We start from the raw sequence: 27438 nt of genomic DNA on the forward strand, positions 1-27438 counted from the left end.
TAAGATCCTGTGGTCAGGACTCCTCCTCCTCCTGTATCCATAGAGTGTAAGCTCCTGTGGTCAGGGCTCCTCCTCCTCCTGTATCTATAGAGTGTAAGCTCCTGTGGTCAGGACTCCTCCTCCTCCTGTATCTATAGAGTGTAAGCTCCTGTGGTCATGACTCCTCCTCCTCCTGTATCTATAGAGTGTAAGCTCCTGTGGTCAGGACTCCTCCTCCTCCTGTATCTATAGAGTGTAAGCTCCTGTGGTCAGGACTCCTCCTCCTCCTATTGAGTGTAAGCTCCTGTGGTCAGGACTCCTCCTCCTGTATCTATAGTGTGTAAGCTCCTGTGGTCAGGACTCCTCCTCCTGTATCTATAGAGTGTAAGCTCCTGTGGTCAGGACTCCTCCTCCTCCTGTATCTATAGAGTGTAAGCTCCTGTGGTCAGGTCTCCTCCTCCTCCTGTATCTATAGATTGTAAGCTCCTGTGGTTAGGACTCCTCCTCCTCCTGTATCTATAGAGTGTAAGCTCCTGTGGTCAGGTCTCCTCCTCCTCCTGTATCTATAGATTGTAAGCTCCTGTGGTTAGGACTCCTCCTCCTCCTGTATCTATAGATTGTAAGCTCCTGTGGTCAGGACTCCTCCTCCTCTTGTATCTATAGAGTGTAAGCTCCTGTGGTCAGGACTCCTCCTCCTCCTGTATCTATAGAGTGTAAGCTCCTGTGGTCAGGTCTCCTCCTCCTCCTGTATCTATAGATTGTAAGCTCCTGTGGTTAGGACTCCTCCTCCTCCTGTATCTATAGAGTGTAAGCTCCTGTGGTCAGGACTCCTCCTCCTCCTGTATCTATAGAGTGTAAGCTCCTGTGGTCCGGACTCCTCCTCCTCCTGTATCTATAGAGTGTAAGCTCCTGTGGTCAGGTCTCCTCCTCCTCCTGTATCTATAGAGTGTAAGCTCCTGTGGTCAGGACTCCGCCTCCTCCTGTATCTATAGAGTGTAAGCTCCTCTGGTCAGGACTCCTCCTCCTCCGGTGTCTATAGAGTGTAAGCTCCTGTGGTTAGGACTCTTCCTCCTTCTCCTGTATCTATAGAGTGTAAGCTCCGGTGGTCAGGACTCCTCCTCCTCCTGTATCTATAGAGTGTAAGCTCCTGTGGTCAGGACTCCTCCTCCTCCTGTATCTATAGAGTGTAAGCTCCTATGGTCAGGACTCCTCCTCCTGTATCTATAGAGTGTAAGCTCCTGTGGTCAGGACTCCTCCTCTTCCCGTATCTATAGAGTGTAAGCTCCTATGGTCAGGACTCCTCCTCCTCCAGTATCTATAGCGTGTAAGCTCCTATGGTCAGGACCCCTCCTCCTGTATCTATAGAGTGTAAGCTCCTGTGGTCAGGACTCCTCCTCCTCCTGTATCTATAGAGTGTAAGTTCCGGTGGTCAGGACTCCGGCTCCTCCTCTATCTATAGAGTGTAAGCTCCTGTGGTCTGGGCTCTTCCTGTATCAATAGAGTGTAAGCTCCTGTGGTCAGGACTCCTCCTCCTGTATCTATAGAGTGTAAGCTCCTGTGGTCAGGACTCCTCCTCCTCCTGTATCTATAGAGTGTAAGCTCCTGTGGTCAGGACTCCTCCTCCTCCTGTATCTATAGAGTGTAAGCTCCTGTGGTCAGGACTCCTCCTCCTCCTGTATCTATAGAGTGTAAGCTCCTGTGGTCAGGACTCCTCCTCCTCCTGTATCTATAGAGTGTAAGCTCCTGTGGTCAGGACTCCTCCTCCTCCTGTATCTATAGAGTGTAAGCTCCTGTGTTCAGGACTCCTCCTCCTCCTGTATCTATAGAGTGTAAGCTCCTGTGGTCAGGACTCCTCCTCCTCCTGTATCTATAGATCTTAAGCGCTAATAGTCAGGAATTTGATATAGCCTTGTATTGTATAGTGATATCTCCTCTTATGTTCCTTGGTCAGAGAGTCATGTTCCCGGGTGGCTCGAGATGTCTTAGAGTCTGGCTCATTGGTTGACGCTGGTGTTGCTGCCGTCCTGTGTCTTGCTCTTTTACATTCACACTCCGTAAGTTTAGGTAAGTTGTCTACAGAATCCCATTGTTAGATTACAGAAACCACAGTGCATGGTTACTATAAGTGTAAAGGATAGGTGTGTTCTGTGGAAATGTGATGGGTAGGTGTTGGTGACTGTACGGGCGGAGTCTAGAGGGCAGGGGAGATGACTGTGACATGATGAGCCAAGTCTAGAGGGCGGGTGTGTGTGTGTGGCATGATGGGCTGAGTCTAGAGGGCATGTAGATGACGGTGATGTGATGGGCCAAGTCTAGAGGGCGGGGGTGTGTGTGTGGCATGATGGGCTGAGTCTAGACGGCGTGTAGATGACTGTGATGTGATGAGCCAAGTCTAGAGGGCGTGTAGATGACTGTGATGTGATGGGCCAAGTCTAGAGGGCATGTAGATGACTGTGATGTGATGGGCCAAGTCTATAGAGCGGGGGGGGGTGTGACATGATAGGCAGAGTATAGAAGGCACTATGTGAAGGAACTGTCAAAGACTAATGCAACAGAGCCTTTAACGCACCTCCCCTCCGATGGGTCAGATAACAAGCTTGGACAACCACTTCCCACTAGAATTACCTGTTTCAAAAAACAAAATGGCAAAAGTAAAAAAAAAAATGGTGTATTTTAGAGAAGAGGCACAATGAGTGTGCATTCATTGGTTGCAGACCATTTACATGAGTCCAGGGAAAAATAGCGATATTTGTCCCTGATATCCTATTTTTTAAATAACAAACCAAAGGACAGTCATGGAAACAACAATTACGTCACTATAATGGGGGCCGTTTAATAGTAGATCTCGTCTGTTATTCCTGTACTGATGGTGATTGTGGTGAAATCTTAAAGTACTGATGGTGGTTTGTGTCCTGTATTCATGTACTATTGATGGTTCTGGTGATGAATACAGCACCAGAACCATCATAACTATGTGAATACATCACCAGAACCATCATCAGTACATGAATACATCACCAGAGCCAGCAACAGTACATAAAAACTATAAACGTGATAACGAATCACCGCGTTTAATCTCAGTATGGCGCGGTGATTCGTTATCACGTTTATAGTCCAAAACTTTTCACAGAAACTGGCACAGAGCCTGTCGTTTTCACCAGCTGCATCTGAGATCTATCAAACATCCATTTATGAGTGGTACGCGCCAGTGTGTATTACTTTATTTTAGTACATAAAAACTGCACCAGAGCCAGCATCTGTAAATTAATAGATCACTAGAACCACCAACAGTAGATAAATGTATCACCAGAACCTCTATCGATATCGCCTTTTTTTTTGGAAGTGCATTGAGCAGCAGGGTGGTGTGCTGGTAAAAGGGAAAAAAAGACAAAAAACTTTTAAATCTTGTGCCTGAGCGAGTGTGGACTGAGCGTAAGTGCGAACTGTGGTAAGTGTGTGACTTGTGATTCAGTGACTTTGGATTCAGGGAGTTTCCAAGGGAGGTATTACTGAATTGCTGTTATATTTTATTAATACTTTTTATTTATTTTTGCTTATCTTTTTGTCTGGTGCAATCCCCATTAGGATGTGCCCCACTATTCCCAATGCCATCCAGTGCACGTCTTGCCGCATGTATGAAATCCTTGAACAGCCGGTCGAGGGTGCATATTGCTGTGCGAGATGTGAGCACGTTGTGCATTTGGAAGCCCAGATACTGGATCTAAATGTGGAGCTGGCAACACTGAGATCCATAGACAATATGGAAAGGAGTCTTCTGCTCACTGAACAGACGCTCAATGGGATAAATGAGGAGGGGGATGCTAGGTTGGAGCTGCAGGACAGTGAAGCAGCTAGCTGGGTGACAGTTAGAAAGCGAGGTAGAGGGAAGAGCACCAGGGAGGCTAGTCCTGATCTGGCACACCTCAATAAGTTTGCTAAGTTGGCAGATGAGGGGAGTGTTAGTGCAGGAGTAGCACTGCTGCAGCAAGGCATGTCCTCTGAAAGCCGGAGGAGTGTCTGCTACAGTAAGGGGGGAAATAGGAGAGCAGGGCAGGCCAGACAGGTGCTGGTAGTGGGGGACTCAATTATTAGGGGAACAGATAGGGCAATCTGTCACAAAGACAGGGATACATCAGGATAAGACTTTGCCAACAAACACCAACCTTGTACGCCTTCAGAGTCCTCCTGGATGGAGAAAGAAAAATGTTGTGAAGAAGAAACGGAGAGTGGTGGTCATGGGGGATTCCCTGTTGAGAGGAACAGAGGCCGCAATCTGCAGACCGGATATAACTTCAAGAGAAATGTGCTGTCTTCCAGGTGCAAAAATTAAAGATGTGTCTGACAGGATATCAGGACTCTTCAGACCTACAGATGACTACCCATTCCTGCTACTACATGTGGGGACTAATGACACCGCAAGAAACGACCTGGAAACCATCTGCAGAGACTTTGAAGACTTAGGCAAGAAAGTGAAAGAACTGGGAGCGCAGGTGGTCTTCTCTTCCATCCTCCCAGTGGATGGCCATGGAACAAGGAGGTGGAATAAGATTCTGCAGGTGAACAACTGGCTACGTCGATGGTGCCGTCAGCAACGATTTGGATTTCTGGATCACGGAGTGAACTACTTATACGATGGACTACTTGCTAGAGATGGGGTGCACCTTACGAAGACTGGAAAGCATGTATTTGGAAGTCGCCTTGCTACACTTGTAAGGAGAGCTTTAAACTAGAACAACATGGGAAGGGAAGCAAAAGACCAGAAAAAGCCATACACCTGACAAATGCTATTGAGAACTCTGCTATTAGAAGTGGAAGGCAAGAACAAAGACAAAAGAATCTAATTAATAAAAATATTGGAGAAAGAGAAACCAATCACAATCTAAAATGTTTCTATACTAATGCACAAAACATGGGCAACAAACAAGGAGAATTGGAACTACTAACACAGGAAAAGAAATATGATGTCATTGGAATCACTGAAACTTGGTGGGACAATACACATGATTGGAATACAAGACTAGAAGGATACAACTTATTTGCAAAAAACAGACTTGATAAACGAGGAGGAGGTGTCACATTGTATGTTAGAAACGCGTATATCTGCACAGAGATTGAAGCTTCAGAGACTGGAAGTTCTGTGGAAACTGTTTGGGTAAGAATACAAGGACAGAACAATGGAAAGGACACCATTGTAGGCATTTACTACAGGCCGCCTGTGCAAGCTGAAGATATGGATGAACTCTTTATGCATCAAATGGCCAAGTTCTCCAAAAAATATGACATAGTTGTCATGGGAGATTTCAACTATCCAGACATTTGTTGGAAATCTCTCTCAGGCAAAACTAACAGGTCAAGGAAATTCTTATCCTCTCTTGCTGACAACTTTATCTTCCAAAAGGTAGGGGAGAAAACAAGGGGAACTGCTACCTTGGATCTAATCCTTATAAACAGGGAGGAAATGGTTGAGGAGGTAAAAGTGGCTGGGACCCTAGGAGGTAGCGACCATGCTATTTTAGAATTTTGGATAACTAGAGGCGGAAGACCTGTGAAGACTCAGACGTCAAGGTTAGATTTCAGAAAGGCAGATTTTAAGGGTTTCAGAAAGAGAATTGGAGGGATCCAATGGCTGGATATCCTTAAAGACAAAAATGTCCAGGAAGGATGGGAAATCTTGAAAAATGAAATTCTCAAAGCACAGTTGTTAACAATTCCAAAAAGAGGGAAGAATAGGAAGCATTTAAGGAAACCAGGATGGATGAACACAGAACTTAAGCACATGCTAAAAAGGAAGAAAAAATTTTTTATAAAATGGAAAGAGGGAGGCATATCTAAAGAAGAATATAATGCTGTTTGCAGAACTTGCAGGGCACAAATCAGATTAGCTAAAGCTGAAAATGAATTGAGGCTTGCAAGAGATGTCAAAAGCAATAATAAAGGATTTTGGGGATATGTCAAAAGTAAAAGAAAAGTCAAAGATGCTATAGGATTTTTACAGGATGAAAATGATGAAATGGTAAGACAGGATGTTGAGAAGGCTGAACTTTTAAATTCCTATTTTGCATCTGTTTTCTCTGAGAAAGGAAATGTAACATCAACTGTTATTCACTGTCCTATTAAGGGAATAGAAGAATCCAGGATATCTATAAACAGAAAGATAGTAAGGAAACACTTGGCTAACCTAAATGAATTCAGGTCTCCAGGACCAGATGAATTACACCCCAGAGTACTGAAGGAGATATCAGAAGAAATTTTTGAACCCCTCTCCATAATCTTTGAAAATTCTTGGAGAACAGGAGAAGTGCCAGAAGACTGGAGAAGAGCAAATGTTGTTCCTATCTTCAAAAAGGGGAAGAAGGTGGACCCAGGCAACTATAGGCCGGTGAGTCTGACTTCTATACCAGGAAGGATCTTTGAACAAATTATTAAACAACATGTATGTCAATACCTGGATAAGAATGAAGTGATTAAACAGAGTCAGCATGGGTTTGTAACTAATAAGTCATGTCAGACTAACTTAATTTCCTTTTATGACGGTATCACTGATTGGGTGGATCAAGGAAATGCTGTAGATATAGTATATCTTGACTTCAGCAAAGCATTTGACAAAGTCTCTCATAAAATCCTTATTGAAAAAATGACTAAGTATGGAATGGACAAGGCAACTGTTAGGTGGATTCATAACTGGCTTAGTGATCGGACCCAAAGAGTGGTCGTAAATGGCTGCACATCCAGTTGGAAGAATGTCTCAAGTGGGGTACCACAGGGCTCTGTCCTGGGCCCTGTATTGTTCAACATCTTTATCAACGATTTAGATGAAGGAATTGAGGGTAAACTGATTAAATTTGCTGATGACACAAAGCTAGGAGGGATAGCTAATACTAGAGAAGAGAGAGAGAGGATTCAAAAAGATTTAAATAAACTGGAGAAGTGGGCAGCAACTAACAGAATGATTTTTAACAGGGAGAAATGCAAAGTACTACATCTGGGCAATAAAAATGAAAAAAGCATATACAGAATGGGAGGAATAGGGCTAAGTGACAGCACATGTGAAAAAGACTTGGGTATACTAATAGATCACAGACTGAATATGAGTCAACAGTGTGATGCAGCAGCAAAAAAGGCAAATGCAATTCTAGGATGTATTAACAGAAGCATACAGTCTAGATCACGTGAAGTCATTATTTCCCTCTACTCCTCTTTGGTCAGACCTCATCTGGAATACTGTGTCCAGTTTTGGGCACCACATTTTAAAAAAGACATCAACAAACTGGAGCAAGTTCAGAAAAGAGCGACCAGAATGGTGACCGGTCTGCAAACCCTGTCTTATGAGGAAAGGTTGCAGGATTTGGGAATGTTTAGTTTGCAAAAGAGAAGACTGAGAGGAGACTTAATAGCTGTCTACAAATATCTAAAGGGCTGTCACATTGTAGAAGGATCAACTTTATTCTCATTTGCACAAGGAAAGACTAGAAGCAATGGGATGAAACTGAAGGGGAGGAGACACAGATTAGATATTAGAAAAAACTTTTTGACAGTTTGAGTGATCAATGAGTGGAACAGGCTGCCACGAGAAGTGGTGCGTTCTCCTTCAATGGAAGTCTTCAAACAGAGGCTGGACAGACATCTGACTGGGATGATTTAGCGAATCCTGCTTTGAGCAGGGGGTTGGACCAGATGGCCCAGGAGGTCCCTTCCAACTCTACGATTCTATGATTCTATGATTCTATGATTCTAACATGGGAAGGGAAGCAAAAGACCAGAAAAAGCCATACACCTGACAAATGCTGTTGAGAACTCTGCTATTAGAAGTGGAAAGGAAGAACAAAGACAAAAGAATCTAATTAATAAAAATATTGGAGAAAGAGAAACCAATCACAAACTAAAATGTTTCTATACTAATGCACAAAGCATGGGCAACAAACAAGGAGAATTGGAACTACTAACACAGGAAAAGAAATATGATGTCATTGGAATCACTGAAACTTGGTGGGACAATACACATGATTGGAATACAAGACTAGAAGGATACAACTTATTTGCAAGAAACAGACTTGATAAACGAGGAGGGGGTGTCGCATTGTATGTTAGAAACACGTATATCTGCACAGAGATTGAAGCTTCAGAGACTGGGAGTTCTGTGGAAACTGTTTGGGTAAGAATACAAGGACAGAACAATGGAAAGGACACCATTGTAGGCATTTACTACAGGCCGCCTGTGCAAGCTGAAGATATGGATGAACTCTTTATGCATCAAATGGCCAAGTTCTCCAAAAAATATGACATAGTTGTCATGGGAGATTTCAACTATCCAGACATTTGTTGGGAATCTCTCTCAGGCAAAACTAACAGGTCAAGGAGATTCTTATCCTCTCTTGCTGACAACTTTATCTTCCAAAAGGTAAGGGAGAAAACAAGGGGAACTGCTACCTTGGATCTAATCCTTATAAACAGGGAGGAAATGGTTGAGGAGGTAAAAGTGGCTGGGACCCTAGGAGGTAGCGACCATGCTATTTTAGAATTTTGGATAACTAGAGGCGGAAGACCTGTGAAGGCTCAGACGTCAAGGTTAGATTTCAGAAAGGCAGATTTTAAGGGATTCAGAAAGAGAATTGGAGGGATCCAATGGCTGGATATCCTTAAAGACAAAAATGTCCAGGAAGGATGGGAAATCTTGAAAAATAAAATTCTCAAAGCACAGTTGTTAACAATTCCGAAAAGAGGGAAGAATAGGAAGCATTTAAGGAAACCAGGATGGATGAACACAGAACTTAAGCACATGCTAAAAAGGAAGAAAAAAATGTTTATAAAATGGAAAGAGGGAGGCATATCTAAAGAAGAATATAATGCTGTCTGCAGAACCTGCAGGGCACAAATCAGATTAGCTAAAGCTGAAAATGAATTGAGGCTTGCAAGAGATGTCAAAAGCAATAATAAAGGATTTTGGGGATATGTCAAAAGTAAAAGAAAAGTCAAAGATGCTATAGGATTTTTACAGGATGAAAATGATGAAATGGTAAGACAGGATGTTGAGAAGGCTGAACTTTTAAATTCCTATTTTGCATCTGTTTTCTCTCAGAAAGGAAATGTAACATCAACTGTTCTTCACTGTCCTATTAAGGGAATAGAAGAATCCAGGATATCTATAAACAGAAAGATAGTGAGGAAACACTTAGCTAACCTAAATGAATTCAAGTCTCCAGGTCCAGATGAATTACACCCCAGAGTACTGAAGGAGATAGCAGAAGAAATTTTTGAACCCCTCTCCATAATCTTTGAAAATTCTTGGAGAACAGGAGAAGTCCCAGAAGACTGGAGAAGAGCAAATGTTGTTCCTATCTTCAAAAAGGGGAAGAAGGTGGACCCAGGCAACTATAGGCCAGTGAGTCTGACTTCTATACCAGGAAAGATCTTTGAACAAATTATTAAACAACATGTATGTCAATACCTGGATAAGAATGAAGTGATTAAACAGAGTCAGCATGGGTTTGTAACTAATAAGTCATGTCAGACTAACTTAATTTCCTTCTATGACGGTATCACTGATTGGGTGGATCAAGGAAATGCTGTAGATATAGTATATCTTGACTTCAGCAAAGCATTTGACAAAGTCTCTCATACAATCCTTATTGAAAAAATGACTAAGTATGGAATGGACAAGGCAACTGTTAGGTGGATTCATAACTGGCTTAGTGATCGGACCCAAAGAGTGGTCGTAAATGGCTGCACATCCAGTTGGAAGAATGTCTCAAGTGGGGTACCACAGGACTCTGTCCTGGGCCCTGTATTGTTCAACATCTTTATCAACGATTTAGATGAAGGAATTGAGGGTAAACTGATTAAATTTGCTGATGACACAAAGCTAGGAGGGATAGCTAATACTAGAGAAGAGAGAGAGAGGATTCAAAAAGATTTAAATAAACTGGAGAAGTGGGCAGCAACTAAGAGAATGGTTTTTAACAGGGAGAAATGCAAAGTACTACATCTGGGCAATAAAAATGAAAAAAGCATATATAGAATGGGAGGAATAGGGCTAAGTGACAGCACATGTGAAAAAGACTTGGGTATACTAATAGATCACAGACTGAATATGAGTCAACAGTGTGATGCAGCAGGAAAAAAAGACAAATGCAATTCTAGGATGTATTAACAGAAGCATACAGTCTAGATCACGTGAAGTCATTATTCCCTCTACTCCTCTTTGGTCAGACCTCATCTGGAATATTGTGTCCAGTTTTGGGCACCACATTTTAAAAAAGACATCAACAAACTGGAGCAAGTTCAGAAAAGAGCGACCAGAATGGTGACCAGTCTGCAAACCCTGTCTTATGAGGAAAGGTTGCAGGATTTGGGAATGTTTAGTTTGCAAAAGAGAAGACTGAGAGGAGACTTAATAGCTGTCTACAAATATCTAGAGGGCTGTCACATTGTAGAAGGATCAACTTTATTCTCATTTGCACAAGGGAAGACTAGAAGCAATGGGATGAAACTGAATGGGAGGAGACACAGATTAGATATTAGAAAAAACTTTTTGACAGTTAGAGTGATCAATGAGTGGAACAGGCTGCCACGAGAAGTGGTGAGTTCTCCTTCAATGGAAGTCTTCAAACAGAGGCTGGACAGACATCTGACTGGGATGATTTAGCGAATCCTGCTTTGAGCAGGGGGTTGGACCAGATGGCCCAGGAGGTCCCTTCCAACTCTACAATTCTATGATTCTATGATTCTATGATCATCGAACGGTGTGCTGCCTACCTGGCACTCGAGTCCGACACATCGCTGATCGGGTTGACAGATTACTGGGAGGGGCTGGTGAGGATCCAGCGGTCATGGTGCACATTGGCACAAATGACAAAGTTAGAGGTAGGTGGAAGGTCCTTAAAGATGATTTCAGGGAATTAGGCTGCAAGCTTAAAGCAAGGAACTCCAAGGTGGTATTTTCGGAAATACTTCCTGTACCACGTGCCACACCAGAGGCAACGGGAGATTAGGGAGGTTAATAAGTGGCTCAGGAATTGGTGTAGGAAGGAGGGTTTGGGTTCCTGCAGAACTGGGCCGACTTCTCTTGTGGCTACAGGTTCTACGCTAGGGACGGGCTGCACCTCAATGGGGAGGGTGCAAGCTGTACTGGGGGAGAAAATGGCTAGAAGGTTGGAGGAGTGTTTAAACTAGTGACGGGGGGAGGGTATTCCTTTTATAGGAGGGGAAGACAGTGCAGATGGAGACCTGGGCACAAATAATGACAGTGGGGGTGGCATGGAGGGTGGGGTTAGAGCAGTTAATAATTTCAGAAAGAATAGAGGTACAGAGAGATACATAAAGTGCATGTATACTAATGCCAGAAGCCTCGCCAACAACATGGAGGAATTGGAGTTAATTTTGTTGGAGCATAATTCTGCCATGGTGGGGATATCTGAGACATGGCTGGACGAGAGCCAGGACCGGGCGGATAATTTACAGGGCTATAGTCTGTTCAGAAATGACCGAACAAATAAGCAAGGGGGAGGCGTGTGTTTATATGTAAAATCATCCTTACAACCCATCCTGCGTGATAATACATATGAATCTAATGAGACTGTAGAGTGCCTGTGGGGGAAGATAAGGGGAGGGGGAAAAATAATAAATTACTGATAGGTGTTTGTTATAAGTCTCCAAAAATAATGGAAGCAACGGAGAATATCCTCATAAAGCAAATAGATGAAGCTACGACTCAAGGAGAAGTCATTATTATGGGGGACTTCAACTACCCTGAAATACATTGGGGAACTGAAACCTGCAGTTCAGCAAAGGTGATAGGTGTCTGACAACTATGTGAGACAGTTACCTTTCACAACTGGTTCAGGACCCAAAGAGAGGGGGCACTGCTAGACCTAATATTACCCAACAGGCCAGACCGCAGATCAGATATAAGGGTTGGGGGTCACTGGGGGAATAGTGGTCACAAGATAATAAGTTTTCAGGTGTCCTGTAATAAGATGTGTAGTAGAGGGGTTACAAGGACACGAAACTTCAAGAAAGCAAATTTCCAACGGATGAGAGATGATCTTGGTGCAATAACTGGGACGATATCCTGAGACATAAAAATACCCAAAGACAATGGGAGACGTTTATTATCCTCCTGAATAGGAGCTGTGCACAATATATACCGTATGGGAATAAACCTGCGAGAAATAGGAGGAGACCACTATGGCTAAATAGAGCTGTAAGGGGCGCAATAAGGGACAAAAAGAAAGCATGTAGAGAATTACAGCAAGTAGGTAGTGATGAGGCATTAAATAAATACAGAAGATTACATAAATTCTGTAAAAAGCAAATCAAGACGGCAAAGATTGAGACAGAGAGACTCATTGCCAGAGAAAGGAAAATAATCCCAAAATATTCTTTAACTACATAAATAGTAAGAAGTTAAGAAAATGATAGTGTTGGCCCCTTAATAATAGTCTGGGTGAAATGGTGGATGAGGAAAAAGCCAATAGGCTAAATGACTTTTTTTCAACAGTATTTACACAAGAAAATCCCATGACGGATAACATGATCAGGGATAAAAATTCTCCATTAAATGTCACCTGCTTAACCCAGCAGGAAGTACGGCGGCGTCTAAAAATCACTAAAGTGGACAAATCCCCGGGCCCGGATGGGATGCACCCCCGAGGAATTAAGCACAGTCATAGATAGACCATTATTCTTAATCTTTAAAGATTCCATAATAAAAGGGTCTGTACCACAGGACTGGCGTATAGCAAATGTGGGGCCAATATTCCAAAAGGGGACAAAAACTGAACTTGGAAATTATAGGCCAGTAAGTTTAACCTCCACTGTGGGTGAAATCCTGGAGGGTTTTCTAAGAGATGCTATACTGGAGTATCTGGAGAAGAATAACCTCATGACCCAATATCAACCTGGGTTTACGAGGGACCGTTCCTGTCAGACTAATCTGATAAGCTTTTATGAAGAGGTAAGTTCCGGACTGGACCAAGGGAATGCAGTGGACGTGGTGTACATGGACTTTTCAAAAGCTTTTGATACGGTGCCACACAAAAGGTTGATACATAAAATGAGAACAATGGGGATAGGGGAAAATATGTGTAGGTGGGTTAAGAGCTGGCTCAGGGATAGGAAACAAAGGGTGGTTATTAATGGAGCACACTCGTACTGGGTCACGGTTAGCAGTGGGGTACTGCAGGGGTCAGTTTTGGGCCCGCTTCTTTTTAACATATTAATTAATGACCTTGTAGGCGGCATAGAGAGTAGAATTTCAATATTTGCAAATGACACTAAACTCTGCAGGGTAATCAATACAGAGGAGGACAATTTTATATTACAGGAGGATTTATGTAAACTAGAAGTTTGGGCTGATAAATGGCAAATGTGCTTTAATGGGGATAAATGTAAGGTCATGCACTCCAGTGTATAAGAAAGACATAGCTGAACTGGAGCGGGTGCAGAGAAGAGCGACCAAGGTTATTAGGGAACTGGGAGGTCTGCAATACCAAGACAGGTTATTACACTTGGGGTTATTTAGTTTGGAGAATCGAAGGCTTAGGGGTGATCTTATTACAATGTATAAATATATGCGGGGACAGTACAAAGACCTTTCTAATGATCTTTTTACTCTTAGACCTGTGACGGGGACAAGGGGGCATCCTTTACGGCTGGAGGAAAGAAGGTTTAAGCATACTCACAGACGCGGATTCTTTAGTTTAAGAGTAGTGAGACTATGGAACTCTCTGCCATATGATGTTGTAATGAGTAGTGTTGAGCGATACCTTCCGATATCGGGAAATATCGGATCGGATTGGATCGGACTGATACCCCAAAAATATCGGGTATCGCCGATTCCGATACCGGAAACCCATGCAAGTCAATGGGACACAAATATCGGAATTAAAATAAACCCTTTCTTTCCATGCACATCCAGTTCGGGAGGGGGGAAGAGTGTGGGCAGTGCGTGGACGGAGACTGTGTGTGTGTGTGTGTGTGCGGGCGGGGTCTGTGTGGGCCTCTCGGGGGTCTGTGCGGGCCTGCCGGGGGTCTGTGCGGGCCTGCCGGGGGACTGTGCGGGCCTGCCGGGGGACTGTGCGGGCCTGCCGGGGGTCTGTGTGGGCTGCCGTGGGTCTGCCTGGGGTCTGTGCGGGCCTGCCGGGGGTCTGTGCGGGCCTGCCGGGGGACTGTGCGGGCCTGCCGGGGGACTGTGCGGGCCTGCCGGGGGTCTGTGTGGGCTGCCGCGGGTCTGCCTGGGGTCTGTGCGGGCTGCCGGGGGTCTGTGCGGGCCTGCCGGGGCTCTGTGCGGGCCTGCCGGGGGTCTGTGCGGGCTGCCGGGGGTCTGTGCGGGCCTGCCGGGGGTTGTGTGTGTGTGCAGGCATCGTCCGATGGGACTACAAGTCCCATTGGGCTATGCCTGCTACAATGACAGTGATTGACACATTAGCCAATGATGGGACAGTAGTAATCCCATCATCCGGCTAATGTGTTGAATGTAAAAAAGAAACAAAAAAAAAAACATGCATACTACATACATACTACATACATACTACATATATACAGCATTCATACAACATACATACTACATACATACTTCATATATACTACATTCATACAACATACATACATACGTACTACATACATACTATATATATACTACAAACATACATACATACTTCATAAATACTACATATATACTACATTCATACAACATACATACATACTGTACATACTACATATATACTACATTCATACAACATACATACATACTACATTCATACAACATACATACATACTACATATACACTATTCATACAACATACATACATACTACAGACTACATACTACATATATACTACATTCATACAACATACATACATACTACATATATACTACATTCATACAACATACATACATAGTACATACTACATATATACTACATACAACATACATAAAACATGCTACAGACATACAACATACATACTACATACATACTACATACTACACACAATGCATTCAAATAGACATACAGTACATATAACATAGAGTACATACTCACCATCACTTGTGACTTTGATCCCCGATGCCAGTGTCATCTGTAAAAAATATTAAAATAACAAACAACCAATATACTCCCTGATCCGCAGAAATCCCCGAGTGTCCCATGAGGATCTCCCATGGAGAACAGCAGCATCAGCTGATGCGACCGCTCTCTAGGGGCTTCAGGTATACAATGATGGGAGGTAGGTATCCTTCCGCACTGTATTCCTCTGCCACTGTAAAAAAATAGTCCCTAGTCTCACTTTTGGCATTGCTGTGTGAGAAAGTTCCCACGCAGGTTTTGTCATAAAGTGAGACCAGTGAACTATAGTAACCTCTCAGTGATGCACTGCAGGAGATCGTCGTGGGACACTCGTGGATTTCTGCGGATCAGGGAGTACATTGGTTGTTTGTTATTTTAACATTTTTTTACAGATGACACTGGCTTCGGGGATCAAAGTGACAAGTGATTATGTACTCTATGTTATATGTACTGTACGTCTATATGTATGTATTGTATGAATGTATTGTATGTAGTATGTATGTTGTATGTATGTTGTTTGTATGTAACATGTTGTATGTATGTTGTATGTATGTAGTAAGTATGTAGTATGTATTGTGGGGATGTGACTCACTCAGGTGCAGCAGGAGACAATCAGGAGACAGGTTCTTCCAAAGTTCATAAGGTTTATTTCTGTCATAAACCAAAAACCAGCGTGTCACCAAAAATAGCCTCTAGTTTAAGCAAACAAAACATAACCGTTCGTGGTTGCAGACTCAGACCGCGAGTCTCAGCACATGCTGGGAGGTGTAGTCCTCCCCACATACAGCTCCCTGGTTCAGGAGCAGGCCACATTTTAAGGCTGTAGCCACACCCACGAACTCAGCAGCTGACTGGTCACCTGACTGTGACCTCACCACAGGTCCTTCAAACAACAACAACAATAATATCTGGTACGCTTTACCTATGCCTTACATTATGGAGATAAGCCATTTATGAGACACATATCTCCCATCAATTACACGACCCTTAGCCCTGCCACATACCTCCCCCTTCTGCCTAAAGCCGTGGGGCTTGGCACTTTCACCTACCAGGCAAGGGATTCTGGAGAGGGCATCGGCATTCCCATGTAGCTTCCTGGCCCTATGCTCTACATGGAAGCTGAAGTCTTGTAGGGCTAAGAACCAGCGGGTGACCCTAGCATTCTTGCCCTTTGTTTCCCTCATCCACCTGAGTGGGGCATGGTCGGATATTAACCTAAACTTCCGTCCCACCAGGTAGTACCGTAATGTGTCCACTGCCCATTTTATGGCCAAACATTCCTTCTCTACAACTGAGTAATTTCTCTCACAAGAAGTCAACTTCCTACTCAAGTAGAGAACAGGATGCTCCTCCCCACGTATCTCTTGGGAGAGGACTGCTCCTACCCTGACATCTGAGGCATCTGTCTGGAGGGCAAATTCACGTTTAAAGTCTGGGGCCACCAAAACGGGTTGCTTACAAAGAGCTCTCTTCATTTCTTGGAAGGCTGACTCTGCTTCTTCGGACCAGCTGACCATCACTGACTTCGTCCCCTTAAGCAGATCAGTTAGAGGTGCAGCCATTGTGGCGAAGTTTGGGATGAACCTCCTGTAATATCCCACAATCCCCAGGAAAGCTTTAACTTGCTTCTTTGACAGAGGTCTCGGCCATGTCTGAATTGCTTCCACTTTATTGATTTGGGGTTTGATCTCGCCACGCCCCACTACATATCCAAGGTACTTGGCTTCTTCTCTCCCCAAGGCACACTTCTTCGGGTTTATTGTAAACCCCGCCTCTCTTAGAGCATCAAACACTGCTTGGACCTTCTCCAGGTGAGTCTCCCAGTCCGGGGTAAAGATGACGATATCATCTAGATATGCGGCAGCATATAGCTTATGAGGCGCAAGGATTCTATCCATCGGCCTCTGGAAGGTTGCTGGAGCTCCCTGTAGGCCAAACGGCATCCGGACATACTGGAAGCACCCGTCTGGTGTGGAGAATGCCGTCTTCTCCTTGGCTTCCTGTGCCATGGGAATCTGCCAATATCCCTTTGTCAGATCCAAAGTGGTTATGTATCTGGCCGGTCCAAGTCTCTCGATGAGCTCATCAACGTGTGGCATGGGATAAGCATCGAACTTGGAGACCTCATTCAGCTTTTGGTAATCGTTGCAGAACCTCCATTCACCATCAGGTTTTGGGACCAGGACAATCGGGCTCGACCAGCCGCTCTTGGATTCCTCAATGACCCCGAGCTTCAACATACGCTGCACCTCCTTGGAGATTACCTCTCGCCGGGCCTCAGGAATACGATAGGGTTTCACGTTCACCCGCACATGTGGCTTGGTCAGAATTTCGTGCTCCACCACCTTCGTGCACCCCGGCAACTCTGAGAACAGGTCGCGGTTTTTCTGGAGTAACTCCCGACACTGCTGTTTCTGGGCCTTCGACAGAGTCTCCGCTATGGTAACGGCTCCAACCTCCCCTTCTAGGTTGCCCAGCAAGCACGGAGTTACCGCTGGCTCTCTATCTTGCCATGGCTTGATAAGGTTAACATGGTAAACCTGGTATGGCTTCCGTCTTCCGGGTTGGTGGATCTTGTAGTTTACGTCTCCCAGCTTCTCCACCACCTCATATGGCCCTTGCCACTTGGCCAAGAACTTACTTTCCACCGTCGGGATTAGCACGAGAACTCGGTCACCCGGATTGAACTGCCTCACTCTGGCTGACCGGTTGTAGACCCTGGCCTGAGCCTCTTGTGCCTGGCGGAGATGTTCTTTAACAATGGGCATCACCTTCGCAACCCTCTGCTGCATCAGTGCCACATGCTCAATGACGCTTCTGTGGGGCATGACTTCGGCTTCCCAGGTTTCTTTGGCTATATCTAGGAGACCTCGCGGATGCCGGCCGTACAGAAGCTCGAAGGGGGAGAACCCCGTGGAGGCCTGGGGAACTTCACGGATAGAAAACAGTAAATACGGTAAGAGACAATCCCAGTCTCTACCATCTTCCTCTATGACTTTTCTCAGCATGCTCTTCAGTGTCTTGTTAAACCTCTCAACAAGGCCATCTGACTGCGGATGGTACACTGAAGTCCTTAACTGGGAAATTTGCAAGACTCTGCACAATTCTCTCATCACCTTGCTCATAAAAGGTGTCCCCTGGTCGGTCAGGATCTCCTTCGGCAAACCCGTCCGGGAAAACACATTGACCAGCTCGCGGGCTATACTCTTCGCGGAGGAGTTTCTCAGGGGAATGGCCTCAGGATAGCGTGTGTGGCATAGTCCAGGATGACTAATATATACTGATGGCCCCGAGCTGATTTAACTAAGGGACCGACCAAGTCCATGGCAATTCTCTCAAATGGCACCTCAATAATGGGCAGTGGCACAAGAGGGTTCCGAAAATAAGATGTGGGGGCAGTTAACTGACATGTCATGCAGGACCTGCAATAGTTTACTATTTCCCGGTGACACCCAGGCCAATAGAACCTCTGTACAATCCGTTCCTGGGTTTTTTCCACCCCCAGGTGTCCCCCCAAGATGTGTGAATGGGCCATGTCCAACACTTTTCGTCTATAGGGGGCTGGTACTATTAACTGCTCTGCCACCTCCTCCCTTATTTTCGTGACCCGGTACAACAATTCCCCACTCAACATAAAATGGGGAAACCTTGTGTCTGCTCCCGGCTCTTGTGCAACCCCATTAATGACGGTGACATTGTTAAAGGCTTCCCTTAGTGTGGGGTCCCTATGTTGGGCAGTCCCAAAATTCTCCCCGGCCACCCCTAACTCCAGGATGTCAGGTACAGGGGACCCTTCCTCTTCATCCCCAACAAGGACACATAAAGGAAACTCGTCTGCGTCTGGTGGTGGCGATACCTCAGTGGGGTGGACTGGTTCCTTGCTCTGGCTAGCATACTCAGAACCCACCCCCCACAGATCCCAAAACAGACAGAAATCCCGGCCAATAATTATAGGATGCAACAGGTCTCGAACAACGCCAACTTCATGCGACTCGGTGCCATTCGCCGTTTCAATATTCACCCTAGCCATAGGGTAGTCCTTGGCATCGCCATGTATGCACCGAACACCAATTTTTTTACCCGGGAGTATGTTTAGAGGAAAACTGGCCCTCACAAGGGTCACCAAGCTCCCGGAGTCCAGAAGCGCCATTACTGCTCGACCGTTCACCTTCACGGGACACGCTTGTGGCCCCTTGTTAGGTAGCGAGTTCACACTGCAGGCTGGATATGCGTAGTATGAACTACGGCGTCCCATGCTGCAGTCCATCTGCTCGGTGGTCTGGGAACAACAGGCCGCTATATGTCCTGGCTCATGACACTTCCAGCAAATAACACCCGAGGGGACCTTGGGCACCGCCTCCCCTGCCCCTTTTGACCTTGGACGCACCACCCCTTTTTGTGACTCCGCCCCCTGCTGGGACCCCCAATACGGAATGGGCTGCTTCCCCAAGGAACCTTCCATCCCCTGGTATCTCTCGACCAGCCCAACCAGTTCATCAGCATTTTGGGGATCACCCTGGGCAACCCAAGTCTGTAGAGGTCTCGGCAGAGAATGCACAAACCGATCCATCACAACTCGCTCTACCATCTGTGCCGGGGAAGCCGACTCTGGCTGCAGCCATTTCTGGACCAGGTGCAACAGGTCAAACATTTGGGAGCGCGGGGGTTTGTCCCGGTGATAGGCCCAACGATGCACTCTCTGTGCCCTGGTAGTCATTGTTACCCCCAAGCGGGCGAGAATTTCCGCTTTTAATTTGGGATACTCTCTGGCATCTTGTACCGTCAGGTCAAAGTACGCCTTCTGGGGCTCCCCCGTTAGGTATGGGGCCAGTACCTCCGCCCACCGCTCTGGCTGAAGTTTTTCCCTCTCAGCCACCCTTTCAAACACCATCAGGAAGGCCTCAACATCATCCTCAGGGGTCATTTTCTGTAATGCGCATCTTACCGCCTTCTTGACGTCTGTGGCATCAGCCCGACCTGGGGTTGGGGCGCTCGTCCTGCCCTCCTGGATGGCGGTTGCCAGAAGCTGCATCTGCTGCCGTTGTTCCTGCTGGCTCTGCTGGAACTGCCGCTGCTCCTGCTGGCCTTGCTGGATCTGCTGTAACAACAGCTTGTTGGTTTCCTGCTGCAGTGCCTGGGACTGGACCAGGTGTTTCAGCAGGTCCTCCATGATTCCCGGCAGTGCTTGTTGCCCCGCTGCAAACTTCACCCAGGACATGCAGCAACTGTCTCAAGTCTCTGCTGGGACCGCTGCCCGCATTCTCCACCAATTGTGGGGATGTGACTCACTCAGGTGCAGCGGGAGACAATCAGGAGACAGGTTCTTCCAAAGTTCATAAGGTTTATTTCTGTCATAAACCAAAAACCAATATACAAGGAGCTAAAGGAAAAAAGAAGGCGCAATAGGGTCTTATCCGGGTAGTACTGGGAGTAGAGGATAAGAAATTCACTCACCTTTTCCAGGGAAATAAAGGCACATAATCGACTGCCAGCTGCTGCACGCCCGAAGGTCCACTCCGTGACCGCCAGTGTAGATCCTTATGGATAAAATGTTTTTTTTCGGACTCACTGTGCGCTGCTAGACATAGTTCAGTCGTACAACATAAAGGGTAGTAACAATTTAATTCCCAACGCGTTTCGAAGTTTCTAATACTTCCTCAGGGGATGACATGAAGTCACTTCATGTCATCCCCTGAGGAAGAAGTATTAGAAACTTCGAAACGCGTTGGGAATTAAATTGTTAATACCCTTTATGTTGTACGACTGAACTATGTCTAGCAGCGCACAGTGAGTCCGAAAAAAAACATTTTATCCATAAGGACATAAACCAAAAACCATCGTGTCACCAAAAATAGCCTCTAGTTTAGGCAAACAAAACATAACCGTTCGTGGTTGCAGACTCAGACCGCGAGTCTCAGCACATGCTGGGAGGTGTAGTCCTCCCCACACACAGCTCCCTGGTTCAGGAGCAGGCCACATTATAAGGCTGTAGCCACACCCACGAACTCAGCAGCTAACTGGTCACCTGACTGTGACCTCACCACAGGTCCTTCAAACAACAACAACAATAATATCTGGTATGCTTTACCTATGCCTTACATTATGGAGATAAGCCATTTATGAGACACATATCTCCCATCAATTACACGACCCTTAGCCCTGCCACAGTATGTACAGTATGTATGTTGTATGTATGTAGTATGTATGTATGTTGTATGAATGTAGTATATATGTATGTATGTATGTATGTAGTATGTATGTAGTATGTATGTATGTTGTATGAATGTAGTATATATGTAGTATGTATGTATTATGTAGTATGTATGTATGTTGTATATATGTAGTATGTATGTAGTATGTATGTATTATGTAGTATGTATGTATTCTGCATGAATGTAGTATATATGTAGTATGTATGTATGTTGTATGAATGTAGTATATATGAAGTATGTATGTAGTATGTATGTATGTTGTATATATGTAGTATGTATGTAGCATGTATGTTTTTTTGTTTTTTTTTTTACATTCAACACATTAGCCGGATGATGGGACTACTACTGTCCCATCATTGGCTAATGTGTCAATCACTGTCATTGTAGCAGGCATAGCCCAATGGGACTTGTAGTCCCATCGGACGATGCCTGCACACACACACAACCCCCGGCAGGCCCGCACAGACCCCCGGTAGGCCCGTACAGACCCCCGGCAGGCCCGCACAGACCCCCGACAGCCCACACAGACCCCCGGCAGGCTCGTACAGACCTCCGCAGGCCCGCACAGACCCCCGGCAGCCCGCACAGACCCCCCGGCAGGCCCATACAGACCCCCGGCAGGCCCGTACAGACCGCGCATCCTGATGACAACATTTCAGCAGCCAATCACAGCCATGCCATTAGTTAACATGGCTAACACAACTGGCTCATTGCATTATGGGAACTTCCGATTCCGGTATTCGATATTGTAAAAATATCGGAACTCGGTATCGGAACTCCGATACAGCGAATATCGGCCGATACCTGATATTTGCAGTATCGGAATGCTCAACACTTGTAATGAGTGATTCCCTACTAAAATTTTAAGAAGGGACTAGATGCCTTTCTTGAAAAGTATAATATTACAAGGTATATACACTAGTTTCCTTATTATTGCGCTGATCCAGGGAGCTAGTCTGATTGCCGTATGTGGAGTCTGGAAGGAATTTTTTTTCCCAATGAGAAGCTTACTTGTGCGTGGTTACACCCCATTGTGAGGTCAGTCTGGTGCCTGGTTACACCCCATTGTGAGGACAGTCTGGTGCGTGGTTACAACCCATTGCGAGATCAGTCTGATGCGTGGTTACACCCCATTGTGAGGTCAGTCTGATGCGTGGTTACACCCCATTGCGTGGATCGTAATCCCAGCAAGCGCCTGAAGAGCGCACAATCACTCATTAGAGGAGGAAGACCTGTGAAGACTCAGACGTCAAGGTTAGATTTCAGAAAGGCAGATTTTTAGGGATTCAGAAAGAGAATTGGAGGGATCCAATGGCTGGATATCCTTAAAGACAAAAATGTCCAGGAAGGATGGGAAATCTTGAAAAATGAAATTCTCAAAGCACAATTATTAACAACTAGCTGAAGAGCCCGGCGCTGCCCGGGCATAGTAACTAACTGTGGTTAGTTATAACAAATCATAATTATCCTCCATCCCATAGTCCCGTGCCCATATACCCATCACACATCCTCCATCCCATAGGCCCGTGCCCATATACCCATCATACATCTCCTCCATCCCATAGTCGAGTGCCCATATACCCATCACACATCCTCCATCCCATAGTCCCATGCCCATATACCCATCACACATCCTCCATCCCATAGTCCCATGCCCATATACCCATCACACATCCTCCATCCCATAGTCCCATGCCCATATACCCATCACACATCCTCCATCCCATAGTCCCATGCCCATATACCCATCACACATCCTCCATCCCATAGTCCCATGCCCATATACCCATCATACATATTCACCATCCCATAGTCGAGTGCCAATATACCCATCACACATATCCGCCATCCCATACTCCCGTGACCATATACCCGTCATACATATCCTCCATCCCATAGTCCAGTGCCCATATACCCATCACACATCATCCATCCCATAGTCCCGTGCCCATATACCCGTCAAACATATCGTCCATCCCATAGTCCAGTGCCCATATACCCATCACACATCCTCCATCCCATAGTCCCGTGCCCATATACCCGTCATACATTATTAACAATTCCGAAAAGAGGGAAGAATAGGAAGCATTTAAGGAAGCCAGGATGGATGAACACAGAACTTAAGCACATGCTAAAAAGGAAGAAAAAAATGTTTATAAAATGGAAAGAGGGAGGCATATCTAAAGAAGAATATAATGCTGTCTGCAGAACCTGCAGGGCACAAATTAGATTATCTAAAGCTGAAAATGAATTGAGGCTTGCAAGAGATGTCAAAAGCAATAATAAAGGATTTTGGGGATATGTCAAAAGTAAAAGAAAAGTCAAAGATGCTATAGGATTTTTACAGGATGAAAATGATGAAATGGTAAGACAGGATGTTGAGAAGGCAGAACTTTTAATTTCCTATTTTGCATCTGTTTTCTCTCAGAATCAAATGTAACATCAACTGTTCTTCACTGTCCTATTAAGGGAATAGAAGAATCCAGGATATCTATAAACAGAAAGATAGTGAGGAAACACTTAACTAACCTAAATGAATTCAAGTCTCCAGGTCCAGATGAATTACACCCCAGAACACTGAAGGAGATAGCAGAATAAATTTTTGAACCCCTCTCCATAATCTTTGAAAATTCTTGGAGAACAGGAGAAGTCCCAGAAGACTGGAGAAGAACAATTGTTGTTCCTATCTTCAAAAAGGGGAAGAAGGTGGACCCAGGCAACTATAGGCCGGTGAGTCTGACTTCTATACCAGGAAAGATCTTTGAACAAATTATTAAACAACATGTATGTCAGTACCTGGATAAGAATGAAGTGATTAAACAGAGTCAGCATGGGTTTGTAACTAGTAAGTCATGTAAGACTAACTTAATTTCCTTCGATGATGGAATCACTTATTGGGTGGATCAAGGAAATGCTGTAGATATAGTATATCTTGACTTCAGAAAAGCATTTGACAAAGTCTCTCATACAATCCTTATTGAAAAAATGACTAAGTATGGAATGGACAAGGCAACTGTTAGGTGGATTCATAACTGGCTTAGTGAACGGACCCAAAGAGTGGTCGTAAATGGCTGCACATCCAGTTGGAAGAATGTCTCAAATGGGGTACCACAGGGCTCTGTCCTGGGCCCTGTATTGTTCAACATCTTTATCAACGATTTAGATGAAGGAATTGAGGGTAAACTGATTAAATTTGCTGATGACACAAAGCTAGGAGGGATAGCTAATACTAGAGAAGAGAGAGAGAGGATTCAAAAAGATATAAATAAACTGGAGAAGTGGGCAGCAACTAACAGAATGGTTTTTAACAGGGAAAAATGCAAAGTACTACATCTGGGCAATAAAAATGAAAAAAGCATATACAGAATGGGAGGAATAGGCCTAAGGCCTCTTTCACACTTCAGTTTTTTTGCATCAGTTATAATCCGGCAAAAAGGCGGACAAGCGGATCCGTTCTCAACTGATGTGAACGGATGGCACAGGATCCGTTTTCAGACGGATCCTGAAAATGAAGAAATTTAAAGGAATCGCTGGCCGGGAAGGGGGGAGAGAGAGAGAGAGAGAGAGAGAGAGAGAGAGAAAAAATTTGAGGATCCGTTTTTTTTCAAAACCTGGCGGATTGTGACTGATTGTAAAAAACGGAAGTGTGAAAGAGGCCTAAGCAACAGCACATGTGAAAAAGACTTGGGTATACTAATAGATCACAGACTGAATATGAGTCAACAGTGTGATGCAGCAGCAAAAAAGGCAAATGCAATTCTAGGATGTTGGACCATCTGGGGGTTGGACCAGATGGCCCAGGAGGTCCCTTCCAACTCTACGATTCTATGATTCTATGATTCTATTTGCCACATGGGTTTTTTACCTTTCTCTGGATCAACATGTTAGGGCAAGTTAGGATAGGATATGGGGTGAACTAGATGGATCTAAAGTCTTCCTTCAACCTTAATAACTATGTTACTATCATACATGAATATATCACAACCAGCACTGTCAGTAAAAAAAAACAACACTGTTACCATCATCAATACATGAATACGTGACCACAACCACGATCAGTACCTGAATCACCAATGCAGCAATTGTAATGTCCCTACCAGCATCACTGCATGGCTTACCATCTTCAAATTAGGCAGATACACAATCTTACTTACCACTCCGGGCCATGCTGTGAGTTCTGTCCCCTGCCTGCTCCATGCTGTGGGCCTCATGTCCTTGCTTGCTGCATACTTCCTGGCTGTATGCTTAGGGCGGCGGAACCGGTACTTCTTGAATCATAGAATCATAGAATCGTAGAGTTGGAAGGGACCTCCTGGGCCATCTGGTCCAACCCCCTGCTCAAAGCAGGATTCGCTAAATCATCCCAGTCAGATGTCTGTCCAGCCTCTGTTTGAAGACTTCCATTGAAGGAGAACTCACCACTTCTCGTGGCAGCCTGTTCCACTCATTGATCACTCTAACTGTCAAAAAGTTTTTTCTAATATCTAATCTGTGTCTCCTCCCATTCAGTTTCATCCCATTGCTTCTAGTCTTTCCTTGTGCAAATGAGAATAAAGTTGATCCTTCTACAATGTGACAGCCCTTTAGATATTTGTAGACAGCTATTAAGTCTCCTCTCAGTCTTCTCTTATGCAAACTAAACATTCCCAAATCCTGCAACCTTTCCTCATAAGACAGGGTTTGCAGACCGGTCACCATTCTGGTCGCTCTTTTCTGAACTTGCTCCAGTTTGTTGATGTCTTTTTTAAAATGTGGTGCCCAAAACTGGACACAATATTCCAGATGAGGTCTGACCAAAGAGGAGTAGAGGGAAATAATGACTTCACGTGATCTAGACTGTATGCTTCTGTTAATACATCCTAGAATTGCATTTGCCTTTTTTGCTGCTGCATCACACTGTTGACTCATATTCAGTCTGTGATCTATTAGTATACCCAAGTCTTTTTCACATGTGCTGTCACTTAGCCCTATTCCTCCCATTCTATATATGCTTTTTTCATTTTTATTGCCCAGATGTAGTACTTTGCATTTCTCCCTGTTAAAAACCATTCTGTTAGTTGCTGCCCACTTCTCCAGTTTATTTAAATCTTTTTGAATCCTCTCTCTCTCTTCTCTAGTATTAGCTATCCCTCCTAGCTTTGTGTCATCAGCAAATTTAATCAGTTTACCCTCAATTCCTTCATCTAAATCGTTGATAAAGATGTTGAACAATACAGGGCCCAGGACAGAGCCCTGTGGTACCCCACTTGAGACATTCTTCCAACTGGATGTGCAGCCATTTACGACCACTCTTTGGGTCCGATCACTAAGCCAGTTATGAATCCACCTAACAGTTGCCTTGTCCATTCCATACTTAGTCATTTTTTCAATAAGGATTGTATGAGAGACTTTGTCAAATGCTTTGCTGAAGTCAAGATATACTATATCTACAGCATTTCCTTGATCCACCCAATCAGTAATACCATCATAGAAGGAAATTAAATTAGTCTGACATGACTTATTAGTTACAAACCCATGCTGACTCTGTTTAATCACTTCATTCTTATCCAGGTATTGACATACATGTTGTTTAATAATTTGTTCAAAGATCTTTCCTGGTATAGAAGTCAGACTCACCGGCCTATAGTTGCCTGGGTCCACCTTCTTCCCCTTTTTGAAGATAGGAACAACATTTGCTCTTCTCCAGTCTTCTGGCACTTCTCCTGTTCTCCAAGAATTTTCAAAGATTATGGAGAGGGGTTCAAAAATTTCTTCTGCTATCTCCTTCAGTACTCTGGGGTGTAATTCATCTGGACCTGGAGACTTGAATTCATTTAGGTTAGCTAAGTGTTTCCTCACTATCTTTCTGTTTATAGATATCCTGGATTCTTCTATTCCCTTAATAGGACAGTGAATAACAGTTGATGTTACATTTCCTTTCTGAGAGAAAACAGATGCAAAATAGGAATTTAAAAGTTCAGCCTTCTCAACATCCTGTCTTACCATTTCATCATTTTCATCCTGTAAAAATCCTATAGCATCTTTGACTTTTCTTTTACTTTTGACATATCCCCAAAATCCTTTATTATTGCTTTTGACATCTCTTGCAAGCCTCAATTCATTTTCAGCTTTAGATAATCTGATTTGTGCCCTGCAGGTTCTGCAGACAGCATTATATTCTTCTTTAGATATGCCTCCCTCTTTCCA

General features: G+C 44.5%; 1 protein-coding gene across 1 annotated transcript in view; it reads left to right on the forward strand.

The window, feature by feature from the left end:
• Positions 1-1925: 1925 nt before the first annotated feature.
• The window catches only part of LOC141076072 (glutathione hydrolase 6-like), a gene marked incomplete at its 5' end in the record, with an annotated part of 136450 nt that continues 110937 nt past the window's right edge, over positions 1926-27438 (forward strand). The window contains 1 exon segment of the mRNA XM_073563310.1: positions 1926-2043. Coding sequence (XP_073419411.1) covers positions 1926-2043 — 118 coding nt within the window.

The sequence above is a fragment of the Dendrobates tinctorius genome, unplaced genomic scaffold (assembly GCF_039654945.1).
Source record: "Dendrobates tinctorius isolate UK_male_01 unplaced genomic scaffold, ASM3965494v1 ptg000386l, whole genome shotgun sequence".
NCBI classification, from domain to species: domain Eukaryota; kingdom Metazoa; phylum Chordata; class Amphibia; order Anura; family Dendrobatidae; genus Dendrobates; species Dendrobates tinctorius.